The sequence below is a fragment of the Myxocyprinus asiaticus genome, chromosome 29 (assembly GCF_019703515.2).
Source record: "Myxocyprinus asiaticus isolate MX2 ecotype Aquarium Trade chromosome 29, UBuf_Myxa_2, whole genome shotgun sequence".
In the NCBI taxonomy this organism is placed as follows: domain Eukaryota; kingdom Metazoa; phylum Chordata; class Actinopteri; order Cypriniformes; family Catostomidae; genus Myxocyprinus; species Myxocyprinus asiaticus.
Window position 1 is genome coordinate 17,415,812 of NC_059372.1, and position 19,581 is coordinate 17,435,392.

Sequence of the window (19,581 nt, forward strand, 5' to 3'; positions counted from 1 at the left end):
TCGCTTTAACCTGTTTGACTTTCTTAATTCTGTGGAACACAAAAGGAGAAATATTGAAGAATGTACTGGCCAGTCTTTTCCATATAATTAAAGTGAAGGATTTTCAGTGAATAACAACTTAAAATTTTGGTGTGTTTCTCACACAATGGCTACATTATGGCTTCAGAAGACTTAGCGGTAACTAAGCGGTATTGCTACATAGCGGTATTGGAATTTTATGATACTTTTATTTAAATAATAATTATTATTTTTAATTTTGGAGCTTGATAGTCCTAATCCCCAATTACTTTCATTATATGGAAAAGAGTTGCTAGGGTATTCTGCAGGATTTATTCCCTTTGTGGTCCATGGAAGAAAGAAAGTCATACGGGTTTGGGATGACATGAGGGTGAGAAAATAATAATAGCATTTACATTTGTGGCTGAAGAATCTGTCTTTATTCCTCACTATTCATAAAAACAGTGTAGTGAATATAAGTTCCTTGATTATGCAATTCCGTTGGCCTGATTTTTGCTTTTCCTTCTCACAGAGAGGCGCTGCTGGCAGAAATGGGCGTGGCCATAAGGGAGGATGGCGGAACGCTGGGTGTCTTCTCTCCAAAAAAGGTACAACGCATGTAAACTCATTCATTAATCACCTTTACTCTCTTCATCAGTCACCTTCTCATATCCTCATGTCTGGGCCTTTCTTTCATCGCATTTCATCATACATCACTCTTCCTCTTTTTTTCCTTTGATCTTTTTTTGCATTCCTCTTGCAATGGAATCCAATTTAGTTTGGTCCTGATAAACCTACATCATTGTCTATTGAAGACTTTAGTGTTTATTCTTCTAATCAGGTTTGTGACATTTCAAGGTTTTTACATTCTCTGTAAGTTTTCCCACATGAACGTGTTACGCTCCTGCCTAAAACAATTAGAAACTGTTTCAATAGCAAAGCCCTTATGAAATACTGATTTTTTTTTTTTTTTAAATGTATTTTTTTTACCTTTCCACATAACTTCTAGTTTCACCTAGTGCCCTTGTACACGGGTAGATCACACAAGATTTAAGGTTAAAGTTTATATGAATGTGTATATTTTAGGTGCACAATTTCAAGTTTGTGACCACTTCATCACCTTTATTCCTTAACTACTTAATTTAAATGGTCTTGTGGTGTGACAAAGGAATTTTTAAAAGTACAAATATTCCATGTAGTCTCTCAATTAATATGAGATAATAAAAGCCATCTGCCTAATAATTATAGAATAACTAGCTAAATGAAATGGGTAGAGTATAGCATGTCACACTGCAGGGCATGTCAGCTTCCTACATTGGAATGAATGTTATGGTAGATGAGAAACTTCATTTAGCCATTCATCATCTGTCTTTTTTGTGTAGTCAATGAAATGGCTCTCTACAGCAGATGCAGTTAGAGCTAGAATAAATATCCCCATCAAGGTACAGAATGATATACTCTTTCATACCATGCTGCTTTTCAAGTTCAGTCTGTCCATTCAGATCTTCAGGCAGATGGAAAGAAAGTGACAGAGACAGTGATAGCCTGATATTCAGACATGATAAAAGAGCTACTGGCTGAGAGTAAGGCTACGGAGTGCGTGCCCTCCCAATAAGTTTTGCGTGCCCTCCCCATAAGTTTTGCATTCCCTCGCAATAGTTTTGCATTCCTTTGCAATAAATTTACCATGGTTTTACTACAGTAACCATATTTTAACAATGATATTCATAGTGAAACCATAGTGATAATACAGAAAAACGAAAATTATGGTTGTAAAAATAATAATTTTGTGGTTGTTATAGTTTTACTATAGAGATACCATAGTTTAACTATGGTTTTACAATAGTAATATTGTAGAGTGTAGTAACCATAGTTTTTGTCTTAAATCATTTTTCTATAGTAATATTGTAGTAACCATGATTGTTGTAGGCTAACCATATTTTGTTTGAGTTTTTTGTAAGAAACCATGGTTTTACTATAGTAATATTGTAGTAACTATGAAAGTAAGTTAAATAACCATGTTTTTTGGTGGAAAATATGGTTTCAATGCAGTATACTGTATCCATATAGTAACCATGGTTTTACTATAGATTAACCATGGTAATTCCTGTGATAACTAAACCATAATAACCACAAAATTATGATTTTTATTACCATAGTTTTCCTTTTCTTGTATTATTACTATGGTTTTACTATGAATATCAAGATTAAATATAGTTACTCAAGTAAAACCATAGTAAATTTATTGTGAGGAAACGCAAAACCATTGCGAGGGCACACAAAACGTATTGCAAGGGAACGCAATGTATTGCGAGGGCATGCAAAACTATTTTAGAAAAAAATCCCGCCCTGTCCTCTAAGTGGCTCCGTAAGAGGCCACAATGTGACAGTAGCTGTAATCTTCAGGGATCGATGCTTTCGTCAGCCAAACAAGGCCTGTGTGCATCAGACTGCTGTGATTAGTGCAAATCGGTGGCACCGTTTACAATAATAACATTGTCTTTTTAGTGTTCCTCCCTGAAACACATCAACACAGTTAGCCTGCCTCTGTCAATTCATTGTTTGCTCATTCATGTTTTCATTCAGTTTCTCTCTTTTTTTTTTTTTTTTTTCTCCATGGCATCTCTCTCGTTTTTTCTGCCTAACACATAGCTTTTCGTTGAAAGGCCCTGTGAAGTCTATACTGATTTTAATGGGGTATTTTCCCCTAAAAAGGTTGGTGGTATAGTGGTAGATTGTGACAAAGTAGTTTCAAAGCTGTGTCCTGATAGTATTTAGTTAACATTTGCTCTTCGTAATGCCTGATGTAATTCATTATCACATTTTGGAACATTCTGTGAGCCATTCTAAAATCTATAAGATCTAACCTAATTATTTCACAGTTGAATTGGTCTACGTATTAGTGTAACCGTAGCTGTAGTAACATCAGGATGGTCTCGTCTTATTGTCAGGTGTTTTCATTGACCCTCTGTTCCCCTACAGACCCCTCACCTGGTGAACCTGAACGAGGATCCTTTGATGTCAGAATGTCTGCTGTATTATATCAAAGATGGAGTAACAAGGTATGAAAGGACTTCCGGAACTTTCAGACATTTTCCATTCTGTATTTTACTCTCAGGCATCTTATGACTGACTCATTCTCCAATCAGTCCAGGGTTATACACAGGACACAGTGATGCTTAGTGCTTTGATCTTAGTATTTTCTTTAATGGCTTTGTCTAGTATTTTTTCCCTCTACTCCTGTCTTTTTAATAAATCCCTTCAGAAATCCCAGGGTTCATACTGTTCAAAAGTTCACTTGTAAAAATGCTTCTGCTGTACACTTACCTAATTTAATACAGTTTTTTACATTTCAAATTATATTATCAACATAACAAAAAAATATTTTTGTTTTTTGTTTTTATAATTTTTTTTGACCCACTTTATATTAGGTGTCTTTAACTACTACAGTACTGTATGTACTTGAGCATTTGATACAATGCACTTATTATGTACATGCATGTTGTTGCAGTGTACTTACATTTAGAGTACCTGCATTTAATTACATCTGTAAATACACTGTTAACCTTACACCTAACCCTACCCTAAACCTACCCGTACCTCAAGCTCAGTAGCAACAAAAGTGAACTTGTGAGAATTTTGCAGAACAACATATAGTTACGCAATAAGTACATTGTTTTGTATGTATTTTAACATTAGTACATAGTAGTTAAACACACCTTAAAGTGGGACCAAATTTTTAGATATATATGTAACCGGTCCTGCTCGACTCGCTCCGAGCGGGATTCGAACCGGCTTCTCCAGCATGGGAGGCGGGCGTGCTAATGAGGAGGCTAAAACTACAGCCTCTAGTGTCAGTCGCTAGTGCGCCTCTTGGGGCCAGGGGATTGAGGTTTACACACTGCACAGCTTCCTACCAGCTGGCTACCATTACATATACAGTAGTACACAAGAGTAAGGAAAAGCTATGTGCCTGTCAGGCATTAGTTAAAATGAGTGAGTCTATGTTTTGTGGATGTTGGAGTAATCTCTTTGGTAATTAAAATGGATGTCTTTGAATTGATAGGGTGGGCCAGACAGATGCAGAGAGAAGACAGGACATCGTTCTAAGTGGAGCGCATATTAAAGAGGAACACTGTATCTTCCGCAGTGAGAGGAATGCCAATGGAAATGGTTAGAACGCAATTATTACATAATCAGATTAATTTAACTGTGCAGTCCAATTCACATGCCAACTGTTAAATTAATTTGAAATGATACATGCTCAGCTTAGTGCAAATTTATCCACTTTTTTTTTTTTTTTACTGAATGAACATTAAAGGCGACCTATATAACTTCTGTGCCACTAGCGTCGCCAAATGGAATTGCAAAAATTCCAACTGTTTTTAGACAGGTTTTCTGAACACTCCCCTCGTTTTCGTTACACCTTTGAGCTATTGCAGCGCTGGGTTGGTCAGGATACTCAGATTTTTTTTAGCCATAGAGCACAGTGTTTATACTTTTTAGGGAAATCAACCTACAAATGACTTACTTGTAGTTGACTCTGCATATTAATTGGGGATAGGAGGAAGTTTTAAGTAATGACTTAAAAGCATAACCCTTTCAGATATTGGCTTATTTAGTAATATTATGCCTTGTTGCTGGAAGTAATGGGTTCTTTGCGGTTCCTACAGTAATTGTCATGTTGGAGCCATGTGAGGGATCTGAAACGTATGTGAATGGAAAGCGTGTGACTTCTGCAGTCCAGTTGCGCTCTGGTGAGTCACTGGCAGCTGATTTAACAGATTTACAGCAATGTTTTAATCTGGTTGAATTGTAGATGTATAAAAACCAATGTGAAATTATCACATGGGAATTATCATTTACTAATGTGAGGTGCAAAATGTACTTGTTAACTAAATTGTTGTTTGAATGTGTTCATACCTGCTCATTACTCAGGTAACCGTATTATCATGGGAAAGAACCACGTGTTCCGGTTTAACCACCCTGAGCAGGCTCGCGCAGAGCGTGAGAAGACCCCCTCTGCTGAGACCCCCGTGGAGCCGGTGGACTGGACCTTCGCCCAAAGAGAACTGTTGGAGAAACAGGGTATCGACATGAAGCAAGAGATGGAGAAGAGGTACGAAATCCCTAATAGTCCTGTAGTTTTATTTAAGAAAGCTTGTACCTCAAGCTCAGTGGTTCTTAACTGGTGGATCACAGGTCGGTTCTAATAAGGTCATGGACAGAAGGGAAAAAACAATGCTAAATAAAAAAAATGTCATTCATAAATTAACCATGTAATCATGCATTGTTAGGATAGCAAAATAAAAAGGCCTAATAACTTTAAAAGGGAGAAGAAAACACTTCCATATCTTTTCTTTTTGATGCATCCAATCAAACTCGACAGTATTTTGGCGAAAATTCATCTGTCACTTGGTAGAAGCATGCCAAATTAGGCAGATGCCAGACAGTTTGCATGACATACCCTCATCCTATCTTTTGAATGATAAATAGAATCTAGGTCCTGTACCAAAACCAGTTGAGAACCACTGGTCTAGCTGATACTTGGTGTAGGGTTGGATAGCCAACCAAAGCCATGGCTGCTGTATTTATACGAGTAAGAAACCACCCACCAACTACAGAAGACAAAATCTACATTTTACAGTTTAAGCTCTTTTACGGGCATGGTATGTGATCACATATGAATTGGATTATTGTAAGAAGGATTTTTTTTAGGATTATCTTGTGGAAAGAAAATACACTGAGCGTAAGAAAGAGCAGCTCGTTGATGCAGTGGTCTCTCACTGTATTATATTCAGGCTTACAGAGATGGAGATCCTTTACAAAAAAGAAAAGGAGGAAGCCGACCAGCTGCTTGAACAACAGCGACTGGTAAGGCTGATTCTGCTTCCTGTAAACCTTGTTGGAAAATTCTAGTTTCTTTTGTTGTTTATAGAGAACCTGTTTTGTCATTCCAATTGAGTCTTGTATGTCCTTCCAAAATTTGTCAGCAACTTTCATTAGACTGAGGGAAGAGATGTGCCATTTCCAGTAAAAATGGCCCCTAGTTTCCCACTTGCTCTGCTGAAGTCCAACCAGCACTAATTCTGCACTTTTAGCTCTGACACTTTGAGACTTTTGTGTGCGTGCGTGTGTGCGCGCGTGCGTGTGTGTGCGTAGAGAGAGAGAGAAATACTTATCCCAGTGCATGGCTGAACCTCTTTGCATGGAAACTGAATCCACTCTGTCTGGATTGAGAAAGCCGATGGCCCTCCATTGCTGATATGAACTGATTTACACATTCAGTTTGATACAGCAAGATTGTTTTCTTATTACAATTCTCACTTCTCTCTCATAGATTTGAGAATTTATTGTATTTTTAGGAAATTGTTGTGTAACCGCTACATGTCCACTGGGCCAGAAGAAATCCGTTCAATACTGCTAAAAACAACAGAGATCTTTAAAATATGTAGTGGTGTGGTTGTCTTTAGGATGATTTATGATTGTTTTCATAACAATCAATAAAGTAATCAAATATGCATTATTATAGTTCAGAAAAAATGCAAACTTTCTCCAAATGCCCAAAGTATACATACGTTGTCAATTTAGTACACTTTTGTTAAGCCAGCCACAGCATAGCCACAATGAAACCGTGCAATCAGCATTTAAAATCTAAATGAAATATAGCAATAGGTTTCAATGTCATTAAGCACCAAATCCACCAAAATCCTGAGCATTATCGGAAGAGTTTTAAACATTTATGATGGGCAAATATCACTGCATTCACCTGAGCGATTGGCTGCCGCTTAGCATTTTTTGCCTCTCATTTGCGTACAGTTAAGCATTTCTTTGACGATCTCGACTCTTCCTCCAGTCCTCTGTCAATTCCACAATTCTCTGCACAAGCCAGCTTCCCAGCTTTGATAGGGAATAAATGCAAAAAAAAAAAAAAAATGCCACCTTACTCCGTGCCAGTGGACACGTATGGTAAGACATTGGTTTGCCATGTACCAGTTAAGTTGAAATGGAATAAATATTGCCCTTTCTTTGGTTAATTAAATTTTTCTTTTGTTATTTCTATTTGCTGCTTTTGCATGTTTTTTTGTAGCATGTTTAACAGATTAATTTAAAGGGTACATAGTACCTCATTTAGTATTTGTTGCTGAGCAGTTTTGTTAAGATGGTCTATCTTAAGTCGATGTTTGATTTAAGTAGATTTTGTTTCATCTGAGTTTGTTGGTTTTCAATGCAATTGCTGATATTTCCAATGCATTGTTGCCATAACCCAAGATTTCTGCTGTAGTTGATGAAGGCTAGTGACAATGTGGTTTCTCATTGATGTCTGTAGCTTCTTTTTTTGAATTGTACACATCTGTGTCTGGCTGAACACAGAGGGCATGCTATAACACAGCTATCCATGCTGGGGGTCTCAATCAATGATGACAAGCTTTCCAATGCTCTGATGGTCTCATCCACATAATCTCATACACAGAATGACAATATTATTGCACACTGCACTGATCACACAATCATGATTACACGGTCACCAGCTGTCTCCTGTGTTATTTGACTGTAGTTTTTCTTTTAATTGTCCTTTGTTTACTTGACCTGGAAAATGAGAAACTGCATTTTCTCTCAACTAACCTCATAGTGGATGCTTTTAACCTCCTTCGAGCCTCCTTTCTCATTTCCTTCTCTTTTTACTGACCTGTAATAAACATGCAAGAGTCTAACCCACTGCTAGAGCTAGAAAACTCTCTAAAACCAAACTTTCTCTATCAAGGACTTCATATGAGGGAATGAAGCAAACTCTTAAGGTTTTCTTGCATGCCACTGAAGCATGTTTGGGGTGCAACTTCCAAGAGCTCTAATTGAAGAGGATGCCATTTAAACTTTAAACTTTACAAAAACAAAAGAGACCACGGAAACAACCAAAACAGCGGATCAGAGCAACATCTGTCCCCTTTTTGTTGGCATTTTTCTCATAATCATGACCGTCAAGCCTTGCATTTACTTTTTGTATACTGATATGCAACTTGGGAATTATGGTGACTTGAATTAATTTCTGCACATGGTCTGCAGTGAACTTATAAATGGCACTGGTTGATGTACACAATATACATCAAAATAATGATGACACTTCCATGTTTGGAAAGTTTGGCTATTGTCAAATGCATCGTTCTCTACATTATATCTATAGGCTTGCAGTTAACAAATGTGCATTTACTTGCTGTGTAATTACTTTATTAGTTTATTAATAGTCAAGTAGTTTAAGTGCACAGTAAATTTGATAAGGCATACATTTTGCCCCATACATCTAACGTACATACTGTAGTCATATTTAGTCAACCATGTCAGAAATGTACATGTATAAACTCTTTTTCAAAATAGCTTATAACACTGGCGATGCTTCTGCTTCCATTATAATCTCATTATCGCAAAGCATCATCTCATATTTAGAGGTTCCCATTTTGCATATCACAACACTGTCCATTCTTTACAGAAAACATTCCTTTTGATTTGGATTTCCCATTTTAATTTTCCCATTTTGTTTTCGCACTCTTTGGTTTGTTTCCTGTTTTGTTCTCTTAAGGACGGAGACTCTGATAGTGGCGACGACTCTGATAAGAGGTCGTGTGAGGAGAGCTGGAGACTCATCACCTCGCTGCGGGAGAAACTTCCTCCCAGCAAGCTCCAAACCATAGTCAAAAAGTGTGGCTTACCCAGCAGTGGTAAAAGGCGAGAGCCGATCAAAATGTACCAGATCCCTCAGCGTCGTCGTCTTACAAAGGACTCCAAATGGGTGACCATATCTGATTTGAAGATCCAGGCAGTCAAAGAAATTTGCTATGAAGTGGCACTGAACGATTTCCGGCACACCCGTCAAGAGATCGAAGCTTTGGCCATAGTGAAAATGAAGGAGCTATGTGCCGCCTACAACAAGAAAGACCCAATCGAAAGAGACTCATGGAGAGCAGTGGCCCGAGACGTTTGGGACACTGTAGGGGTTGGGGACGAGCGAATCGAAGATGTCCTAACCAATGGGCGAGGTGTAAATGACATGGATGACCTCAAGGTCCACATAGACAAGCTGGAGGACATATTGCAAGAGGTCAAGCAGCAAAACAACATGAAGGACGAAGAGATCAGAGCTTTAAGAAACAAGATGTTGAAGATGGAGCAAGTTCTCCCACTGATATCCAATGAGGCCCAGGAGAAACCTACTCGTGCTGAACCCATGAGGGCCCGCAGTTCCAGTGAGGGTAAATCTGCTGAAGACAAGCCTGATGAAGAACAGGCGAACGAGCAGGTGTCTAAGTTGATAGATGATGATTCTTCGTTCCGACGTGGGCGTATGCAGTGGATGCGGCAAGAGCAGATACGCCTTAAGAACCTCCAGCATCAAGAGATTTCCAAGCAGCTCCGCAGGCAAAATGGTCCCCACCGCTTTATCCCACCTGAAGACCGGAAGCTGCGCTTCCCCTTCAAGAGCAACCCCAAGCATCGCAACTCCTGGACCCCTGGCACTCATATTATTATCACAGATGAACAGGTCATCGAGTTGAAAGTTCCCAAAGAAGCAGTCCAGGAAGAGGAGGATACAGGGGAGGCAGCAGAACCCAGAGAACATGTGGTGCCCACATTCCAGGCATACCCTTCTATTCCTAGTCCAATGGGTCAACGTAGAAGCAAAGATCTAGAGCAGGGCTTGAGTCAAAGATATAATCAAGGCCACAATCTCCACGAACGAGGCCGTAGTAACTCTTTCAACAGCAACCAGCGAGCCACAGACTCTAACGAGTCCCTGCACACTGGGAACAGAAAGCAGCCTCACACTCAACAGCCCTATTACCAGCCACGCTACAACCAAAACCAGCATCATTATTATCACCAACAACAGCACCCACAGTCCTGTCATTACAATACTGATGCCAGCAACAACTACAAGCAGTATCCACCCAATCAGCAGCTGAGCCACCACAACAATTTTTGCACCCCACCTCGTATGCGTAGGCAAATGTCTGCACCCAATTTGAAGGGTAGTCGAGAAACCACAGTGTGACATTGGAACCAGGGCATAGAGTCGTATACAGAACTAGATGACACTACAATTCACACATCACAGACTCACAGAGAATCATCATAGCATTGGACAGCTTGTACCCATCAAGCCAAACTGTTTTGTGGCTCTTGTTTTAAAACATTGAACAATGTTCTTGTCATTATTGGATCCAAATTGCAATTGCTGTCTTGAATATACAGTATACCATATTTCATGAGCACCTGGCATCAACATTTCAATCACCCATCTTTGTTAACAATGCATATTGGTCGTAAGTCTAGCAATAAGTGGGTTAAAGGTGTCCAAGCCACAGCAACATCTCAGAACAGTGTTTTTGAGCCTGGATTAATTAAATTAATTATGCAATTATCGAAGTATTGGGAACGACAAGTATTGGAAGAGATACACTTAATTTCTTGACTGTAGTATTAACTTGTTTAACCTTAAACTTTGTATTGGGGGGGGGTGGGGGTTGGAAATTGATTTTTAGGTATACCCTACTTTTAAGGGATGGTTCGCCTAAAATGAAAATTCTTTCACTATTTACTTCACATCATTTTGTTCCAAACCCGTCTTTCTTTCTTCCATGGAACACAAAAGAAGATGTTAGGTCAGAATGAAAGCCTCCTTTCACTTTTATTTATTGGAAGAACATGCAATGAAAAAGAATGGTGAATGAGAGGAACATAATGTTTAACATTTTTGTGTTCCATGGAAGAAAGTTCATATGGTTTACAATAAAATGTAATGAGTAAATGATGACAGAATCTTCTTTTTTGGGTGAACTATGCCTTTAACACATTGATTTGCCTCCATTTACAGTACTTTGTTTTGCTGCTGGTCCTGACAGTCAGAATAGATTAAAGCATAGGAACACATAACCACTACACTGCAACATTTAAAACAAACTGTCCAATGAGAATTCTTAACATTGAATCATTACTTGAATTTTTAGTCAAAGTAGCACTATATTTACAATTCAATCATGCTTATGCATTGAAGGTGCATAGACAGCATGTTTAGAAAATGCTGGAATTGCAAGGTTAATAGCGAACATTTTATCCTCTTGAATATGTCTAAATGTGCATCAGAGATGCAAGTGACATTTAAACTGTTGCATTATATGCAAATCATTTTATTTCATTAAGTATTGGGTCCTTAGGTTGGTACTTCCCATTCAATAGTTGAATTGATTATGAAAGCTGTGCAGCAAAGGCCTTTCTCTAACTGCCTTATGTGGATTTGGGTTAAGTGTTATGAAGGAGTGCTTTTAAAGATATTAAGAAGTGCCTTACTAATGTGTCATTAACAGTCTGCTTTGCAATATCCTTGAACTTGGTGCCTAAATGTAACAGGGTTCCCATGGTTGTGGAAAATATCAGGGAATTTAAAAATTGTGATTTCCAGGATTGGAAAAGTCATGGAAATTAATAAAAGCTCAAAGTCATGGACAAGTCATGGATTTTTTTTTTTATAGTTACTATAATTTTTTTGTCATTACTTTATGCTCAGCTCGAAAGTATATCATTGGCTGGAAATTGCTTTTTGTAAAATGATTTTCTTTATAAAATTATTTGAAATTTTTTTTGTCTTGTAATCAGGAACAACTGAAAAAGTCATGCAAAGGTCAAGGAAAAGTTATTTGAAATGTATTGTTCAAAGGGTTTGGGAACCCTGAAGTAAACATTAGAAATATAAGAAGAAAACACTGGAACTTGTCTGTGTGGGCGGCTGCCCATATCGCCCATGCCTAAATCTGCCACTGACTGGGAAGATGGTACATTGATTTTTACTAATCACTCATTTAATATTAGTTAAATGTACTTAAATATTATGTAGCCTTTTACAGTAATTTTGGCAAGAATTGTTTCCTTTTCATCTAAAAAAGAGTGCCATCCTTTTTGATTACATTTGGTTCTGCTTTATTTTGAGTAGAAACCACCCTACAAAAAGCATCCATGTCCAAAAATGCAGTTTAAGCAATGTTTTTGAGAAACTCGGGAACAAAACCGCTTCAGAGCGTGCTTTGCATCTATTGTTCCTCAAAACTGTCTGCTGCACTCTGATCCTCAATAGGGGGTTGCAGTCTGTTCCCACGGGATGGAGTCAATGTTCTAGAACAGTCTGCTGTTCTTCTCAATCTCAACATGATTAGAATTTATTTTCTGGTGTCTGCTGTGTGTTAAGCGAATCCACAGAAAACACAAGGAAGGACCTCTAACAAGGCTGTTTCCATGGTTTCCAGGGCTCATAGTTGAGACTATGCATGTTTTTGGGAAAGAAAACTGTTATAACCTTAAAGGGACAGTTCAAGTTTTCTGTCATCAACTCGCCTTCATGTTGTCAAACTTTTTTGCCTCAGTCACCATTCGCTTTCATTGTATGAAAAAAAAAAAAAGATCTGATGCAAGTTAATGGTGATTGAGGCAAAACGTTCTGCCTAACATCTCCTTTTGTGTTAAACTGAAAAAAGAAAGTCACGCGGCTTTGGAAAAAAAACGTAAGGGTGAGTAAATGATGACAGAATTTCAATTTTTAAGTAACTTTCCCTTTAAAAGCCAAATCAGATTTTCTGGACAGGTGTATGATGCACAAAGTTTTGACTACTTTAATCATTAGATGTATAAGTTTAATTTTCTTTGTTTTAATCTTACTTGAATTCACATCTTATGTGTGTGTGTGTGTGTGTGTGTGTGTGTGTGTGTGTGTGTGTGTGTGTGTGTGTGTGTGTGTGTGTGTGTGTGTGTATGTATGTATGTATGTATGTATGTATGTATGTATGTATGTATGTATATATATATATATATATATATATAATATGTAATGCCACTGAACACATCTCATTGTGATTAAACTTACCTTGGACTTTTCTTCTTCGCTAACAATCTTTTCACTCATATTAACTATGACCACATAGGGTTAATGTAGTTGCATGTCCTTAAACTTGAGTCACTGTGATTTCCCAGCTTAAGCCTTGACATAATTATGCAATTGTGTGCCTCAGTGCCCAAGTGTGACCCAGTACAAGCTGTATATTACCAAAGCATGTCCTGAAATCCTCTTCATGTCATCTGCTCTGGCTAGAGCCAAGTGCTAGTTAGCCAAGTTGGTCAGAAGTCCATGCTTCAACATTGCTTCATGCAAATGCACCTCTTGAATATTTTTGGTGTCAGAAATAATGCCTTATTTCTGTTTTAAACCCTTTGATTTGGTGTACTAAAGTATATTAGTATGAAACTGTTAAAAGTTTAACCATAACTTTTATTCTGGCACATTCTGAAATTGAAAGTAACGGAAGTAGTTGTGGTCTGCTAATAAAGGAATATTTAAGGATGAATACAAGTTAAGCTACAGAAAATCATTTTGCACCACAGTTTAAAAAAAAAAAAAAAAAAAAAATGTGTGGAAGTGCACAACAGTTGTCCCAAAGTCTATTGTAAATTAAGATTTGTTAACACTTTTTTTTAGTTTGTTGTTACAAACTGAGGTATGTGTCGAAATTATTTTCAGTGGTAGTCAGCAGCAGGCTATAGATTCTATCAATAGAGCTTTACTTGTTTTTTTACCTTGAATATGCAAGGTGAAGAGCAAAGAATTGGAAGTACAAATCACTCCAAGCTTTGCCACATCAAAATTTTTTTGTTTTTAATAACTATGTAGGTATGCCATTTCCCTTCTCAAATAAAGAATGCTACAATAACAGTAATGTACGGTGCTGACAACAACTCTTTTAACTACCACAAGAGCAGCTAAGGAAATGTATGAAGTACAACAGACAATGATTATTACCCTTTAAAGGTATGTCACACTCTGTCTAGTGTTTATTTAAATGCAGTGGTGACATCATGTGCCTCCAAATGGCCATGTATTGTAATGTGTTGTTTTGGGGGGCATTTTTGTCCAACATATGATCTTCATTGTTCAGAGATCTATTGATGGTTTACTAATATTGCTATTACCTTGTAAACTTGTGCTGGAAATCAGATTTCAGACCATGACTGAAATAAAGCGGACAGGTTTGAAATACAGTGACACTCTGAGCCATATGTCTTTATCTATACAAACATTACATCATGTTTCTTAGCAGTGATTTTATTCTAAATCAAATAAATGTTAAATGATTTAAGTATGATGTAATCATCATATTGATTTTATAATCCATTACAGCTCTTAGAAGACATGGCAGCAGTCAGCCAGTATTTAGTCTCATGGTAGGGGGAATTCATGTAAATTGGCCACTTTTTGACTAATTTCAATGGTGAAAATTTGCCCAATTTGCCTGAATTTACTCTATTGGGTTTAACCCTTTCGGATGGGCCCACATGCATGCATTGCATGTGTAAATAGTTCTTATGTACAATTATTATGTTTGGAGAGATTTTTGGACACATGGAGACTTTTATGGACACTATGATTTTTGTAATGCTATAACTTTTAAATGTTTAGTAGTATCAACACAACATTTTTCTGAGATACAGTTGACATGTTTTGGAACAAAAAAAAATTTTTTTCGGAGCAACTTTATTTACACCCTGAGATATATAATGTCAGATCAGAAAAATAAGAAAAAAAAGTTCATTTTTGGCTCAATTTTGGTGATTTTTCAGCCGTTTCTTAGGCCGAGAGTCTCAGAATGTATCATAATCTATATCAATAAAAAAATTGAAATTTCTCATTACAGTGATAGTGATTTTTTTTTAAAAAAAATTGTTTTTAGTTATAAGCATTTTGAGGATGCCATTGAAACAGGAAACCTTTAAAAACACCTTTAGAGTTTAAAGGGTTAAAGACATATATTTCACCAAAAAAAAAAAAAAAAAAAAATCTGTTACTATTTATTCACCCTCATGTTGTTTCAAACCCGTATGACTTACATACTTCTGTGGATTACAAAAGGAGATTTTTGGTTGAATGTTAACCTCAGTCACCATTCACTTTCATGCATATTTTTTCCCATACATTAAAAGTAAATGGTGACTAAGGCAAACATTCAGCCTAAAATCTCCTTTTGTGTTCCACAGAAGAAAGAAAGTCATATGGGTTTTTGAAGCAACATGAGGGTGAATAATAGCAGAATTGTGATTTTTGGGTAACCCATCTCTTTTTTCCCCCACAATATGCTTTATTTCTAGTTTGAGTAACTAAAAATGTACAATAATTATTTTGTCCATCTGGAGCAAGTAGATTTACAGCTGTTTTACATTACAGTGCATTCTCATTTGTCAGAAAACTATGTGGGACAACTAGATTGTTTGAATATTAGGACAATGTTACTTGTATTAACCACATTTTTGGTGAAATGCAATACAAAATACTTTGTGCTCTGCCAGTTCCATTTAGGATATTAAAGAGTCTAGACATTTTTGGTGCCAATAAAATTCTTAATACAGTTTTGCTGCAGTAGGGAATAGTTTTTTTATTTTGTTATTAATTATTTAGGATGGTTGGACAGTGCAATATGAGTTTGTGTTTTATATTCTCTACATAGCCACTGTTTAGTGGTGGTTGCTATTGTTTTGCTCAAATGTAGGCTTAGTGGTTTGTTTAAATCCCATACCATATGTATTAAACTTTAGCGTGTTACCCATCCTGTACCATTTGCTCTGGAATACGGGTTAGAAAAATTCAATAGACTTATGTTGGAGGAGCCCAGATCATATCTAGGGACTAGAAACTTGGGGGTGGGATCTTTTGACTTGGGCTAGTAAGTAACTACCCAGAAAACATTAGCAACCACATATCAAAGCACCAAAACCCACCCAGAGCATCTTAGCAGCAACACCATGGCAACCACCCTGAACTCTCTAGTATCATGGTGGTGTCTTTTGAATGTGGAAGCAATTACAAAAGTCTAGTTTGTTCATTATGTTTATGAATAAGGGTGAATGGATGTACAGTATCTTAATTGTCCTTATCAGTCTGCAAAATTAGTAATGTTGGTGCACAGCACCTTAACCTCAGTGTGAGTCTTACTATAGTCACAGTGTATTGACATTGTATTGCAAGCCATTGTAGAGCAAGTCACATTTCTGAAACCTCACAGTTTATATAATAAATCCATTTTCATGAACAAGCTAAATGGCACACAGTTGTAAAAGCTACCGTGTAACTGTTCTCTTGAAGCTTTACTATGTCTTCCTGAGGTTCAGTGACTGTAAGTTTCCTTTTTCTTCATCACACCTCAAAGGTTTATGAGAGTAAACTGCAAGAGCTGCAGAAACAGGTGGAGACTCGCTCACTGGCTGCAGAGACGCCCGATGAAGAGGAGGAAGAGGAGGAGGAGGATGAAGGTAGAGGATTTTGAGTGAAAAAATCCTATCTAATCATAAACTGTTACTTTTTTTCATATTGCTCATGTACAGTTGAAGTTAGTAGTTTACATGCACTTAGGTTGAAGTCATTAAATCAAATTTTTTAACCACTCCACAGATTTAATATTAGCAAATTTTAGTTTTGGCAAGTTGTTTAGGACATCTACTTAGAGCATGATACGAGTAATTTTTCCAACAATTGTTAACAGACAGATTGTTTCACTTTTAATTGACTACCACAATTACAATGGGTCAGAAGTTAACTGTGCCTTTAGACAATTAGCCAATTAGCTACTGATAGGAGGTGTACTGAATTAGAGGTGTACCTTCAAACTCAGTGCCTCTTTGCTTGACATCATGGGAAAATCAAAAGAAATCAGCAAAAGACCTCAGAAAAACCTCAGGACCTCCACAAGTCTGGTTCATCCTTGGGAGCAATTTCCAAACACCTGAAAGTACCACGTTCATCTGTACAAACAATAGTACACAAGTATAAACACCATGGGACCACGCAGCCATCATACTGCTCAGGAAGGAGACTCATTCTGTCTCCTAGAGATGAATGTAGTTTGGGGCGAAAAGTGCAAATCAACCCCAGAACCACAGCAGAGAACCTTGTGAAGATACTGGAGGAAACAGGTAGACAAGTATCTATATCCACAGTAAAACGAGTCATATATCGACATAACCTGAAAGGCCACTTGGCAAGGAAGAAGCCACTGCTCCAAAACCACCATAAAAAAGCCAGACTACAGTTTGCAAGTGCACATGGGGACAAAGATCTTACTTTTTGGAGAAATGTCCTCTGGTCTGATAAAACTACATTTTAACTGTTTGGCCAGAATGACCATCGTTATGTTTTTATAGGATAAAGGGTGAGGCTTGCAAGTCGAAGAACACCATCCCAACTGTGAAGCATTGGGGTGGCAACATCATGTTGTGGGGGTGCTTTGCTGCAGGAGGGACTGGTGCACTTCACAAAATAGATCATCATGAGGAAGGAAAATTAAGTGGATATACTGAAGCAACATATCAAGACATCAGCCAGGAAGTTAAAGCTTGGTCACAAATGGGTCTTCCAAATGGACAATGATCCCAAGCATACCTCCAAAGTTGTGGCAAAATGGCTTAAGGACAACAAAGTCAAGGTATTGGAGTGGCCAACACAAAGCCCTGACCTCAATCTGACAGAAAATGTGTGGGCAGAACTGAAAAAGCGTGTGCGAGCAAGGAGGCCTACAGTCCTGACTCGGTTACACCTATTCTGTCTTGAGGAATGGGCCAAAATTCCAGCAACTTACTGTGAGAAACTTGTGGAAGGCTACCCAAAAAGTTTGACCCAAGTTAAACAATTTAAAGGCAATGCTACCAAATATTAACAAAGTGTATGTAAACTTCTGACCCACTGGGAATGTGATGAAAGAAACAAAAGCTGAAATAAATAATTCTGTTTACTATTATTCTGACATTTCACATTCTTAAAATAGTGATCGTAACTGCCCTAAGACAGGGAATGTTTTCTACGATTAAATGTCAGGAATTGTGAAAAACTGAGTTTAAATGTATTTGTCTAAGGTGTATATAAACTTCTGACTTCAACTGTAGGTTCTACTTTTGGATTTTCATCTAGCAGTTGAGATGTACACATACAGTACTGAAAAATTAAATGAACATTGTTTTTACATTGTAGTTCACTATGAATATTTAAAAAAATGTGCATTATCCACACTACTATTTTGTTTATTTGTATACTATTACTACTACATCAACTATTAAACTTGAAGTCACCATCTCTCTTGTATTTCAGCAGTGCCCTGGACCCAGCATGAGTATGAGTTGGCCCAGTGGGCTTTCAGGAAGTGGAGGTACCACCAGTTTACCTCTGTCAGAGACCAGCTGTGGGGCAATGCTGTATACCTCAAAGAAGCCAACGCCATCAGTGTGGAGCTCAAGAAAAAGGTATGGTCATATATATATATATATATATATATATATATATATATATATATATATATATATATATATATACTGTTATTTAAAGATATCATGTAACTGATTTGAAACAGTTTGATAAATTCACTCATGTTGTTAAACTGTGATACATTTTAGTTTGTGGGGGCATTATGGTATATTTGCCCTGTTTTTAGTCAAATCTCTGTTGCTTTACTGTCAGTTTACCCATGTGTCAGCTTATAGCAGTTGCCTCATAAATGTCAAAAAGATCACACACTGCTAATTTTGTTAGTTTGCTTTTCTATCACTTGCTCCACTTTTGGTTGTTTATGCCTCTTTTGCTCAACTGCTCTGTGTAAGACCCCTGCTGTGGAGCCTTGAGATGTTTCTGATTTATCATATGCTCTTGCTTGTTACCAAGTATTTATAGCTTCAGTTGGTGCAGAGCAATTTTTTTATTTGTTTTTCTTTAGTATGTGGAAACTCTTTTAGATCTGTATTCAATTTCATTAAATTTACTTTATTTTTCATTCAGTAGTTTTTTATCCAGAGCAGCATGCATTTTATTTTTTTCGTCAAGAAGAGTAACCCTTGAGCAATCTGTAGTTAAAAGCGCCATGAAATGGCTTGATGAGCGTAGTTGTCTTTCCTGCGTTTCTTATTTGAACACATTTGAAACATGTGACTTAAAGGGATAGATCACCCAAAAAGTGAAAATTCCATCATCATTTACTAATCCTCAAATGAAGATTTAAAATATTTCAGCTCTGTAGGTCCATACAATTCAAGTGAATGGTGACCAGACCATTCAAGCTCCAAAAATCACAAAGACAGCATAAAAGAAATACACTTCAGTGGTTAAATCCATGTCTTCTGAAGCGATATGATAAGTGTGGGTGAGAAACTGATCAATATTTAAGTCCTTTTTGCAATAAATCTCCACTTTCACATTCTTTTTCTTTTTGGCGATTCACATTCTTCTTGCATATTGCCACCTACTGGGAAGGGAGGATAATTTATAGTAAAAAAGGGACTTAAATATTGATCTGTTGCTCACTCACACCTATCATATCGCTTCTGAAGATATAGATTTAACCACTGGATTTGTGTGAATTACTTTTATGCTGCCTTTATGTGCTTTTTGGACCTTCAAATTTCTGGCCACCATTCACCTACAGAGCTGTGAAATATTCTTATAAAACTCTTTGTTTTTGTGTTCAGCAGAGAAAACAAAGTCATACACATCTGGCATGGCATGAAAGTGAGTAAATGATG

General features: G+C 37.2%; 1 protein-coding gene across 8 annotated transcripts in view; it reads left to right on the forward strand.

The window, feature by feature from the left end:
• The window catches only part of kif1b (kinesin family member 1B), a 117,601-nt gene that overhangs the window by 61,821 nt on the left and 36,199 nt on the right, over positions 1 to 19,581 (forward strand). For 4 of the 8 annotated variants that reach the window (XM_051662153.1, XM_051662158.1, XM_051662154.1 and 1 more), the window contains 8 exons: positions 530 to 605; positions 2,980 to 3,059; positions 4,064 to 4,170; positions 4,671 to 4,754; positions 4,936 to 5,116; positions 5,799 to 5,871; positions 16,230 to 16,332; positions 18,164 to 18,312. In XM_051662153.1, the coding sequence (XP_051518113.1) occupies positions 530 to 605; positions 2,980 to 3,059; positions 4,064 to 4,170; positions 4,671 to 4,754; positions 4,936 to 5,116; positions 5,799 to 5,871; positions 16,230 to 16,332; positions 18,164 to 18,312 (853 nt within the window). Of the gene's footprint in view, positions 1 to 529; positions 606 to 2,979; positions 3,060 to 4,063; positions 4,171 to 4,670; positions 4,755 to 4,935; positions 5,117 to 5,798; positions 5,872 to 8,572; positions 14,071 to 16,229; positions 16,333 to 18,160; positions 18,313 to 19,581 lie in introns of those variants that run through there. The other 4 variants (XM_051662150.1, XM_051662152.1, XM_051662156.1 and 1 more) reach the window with 2 other exon arrangements.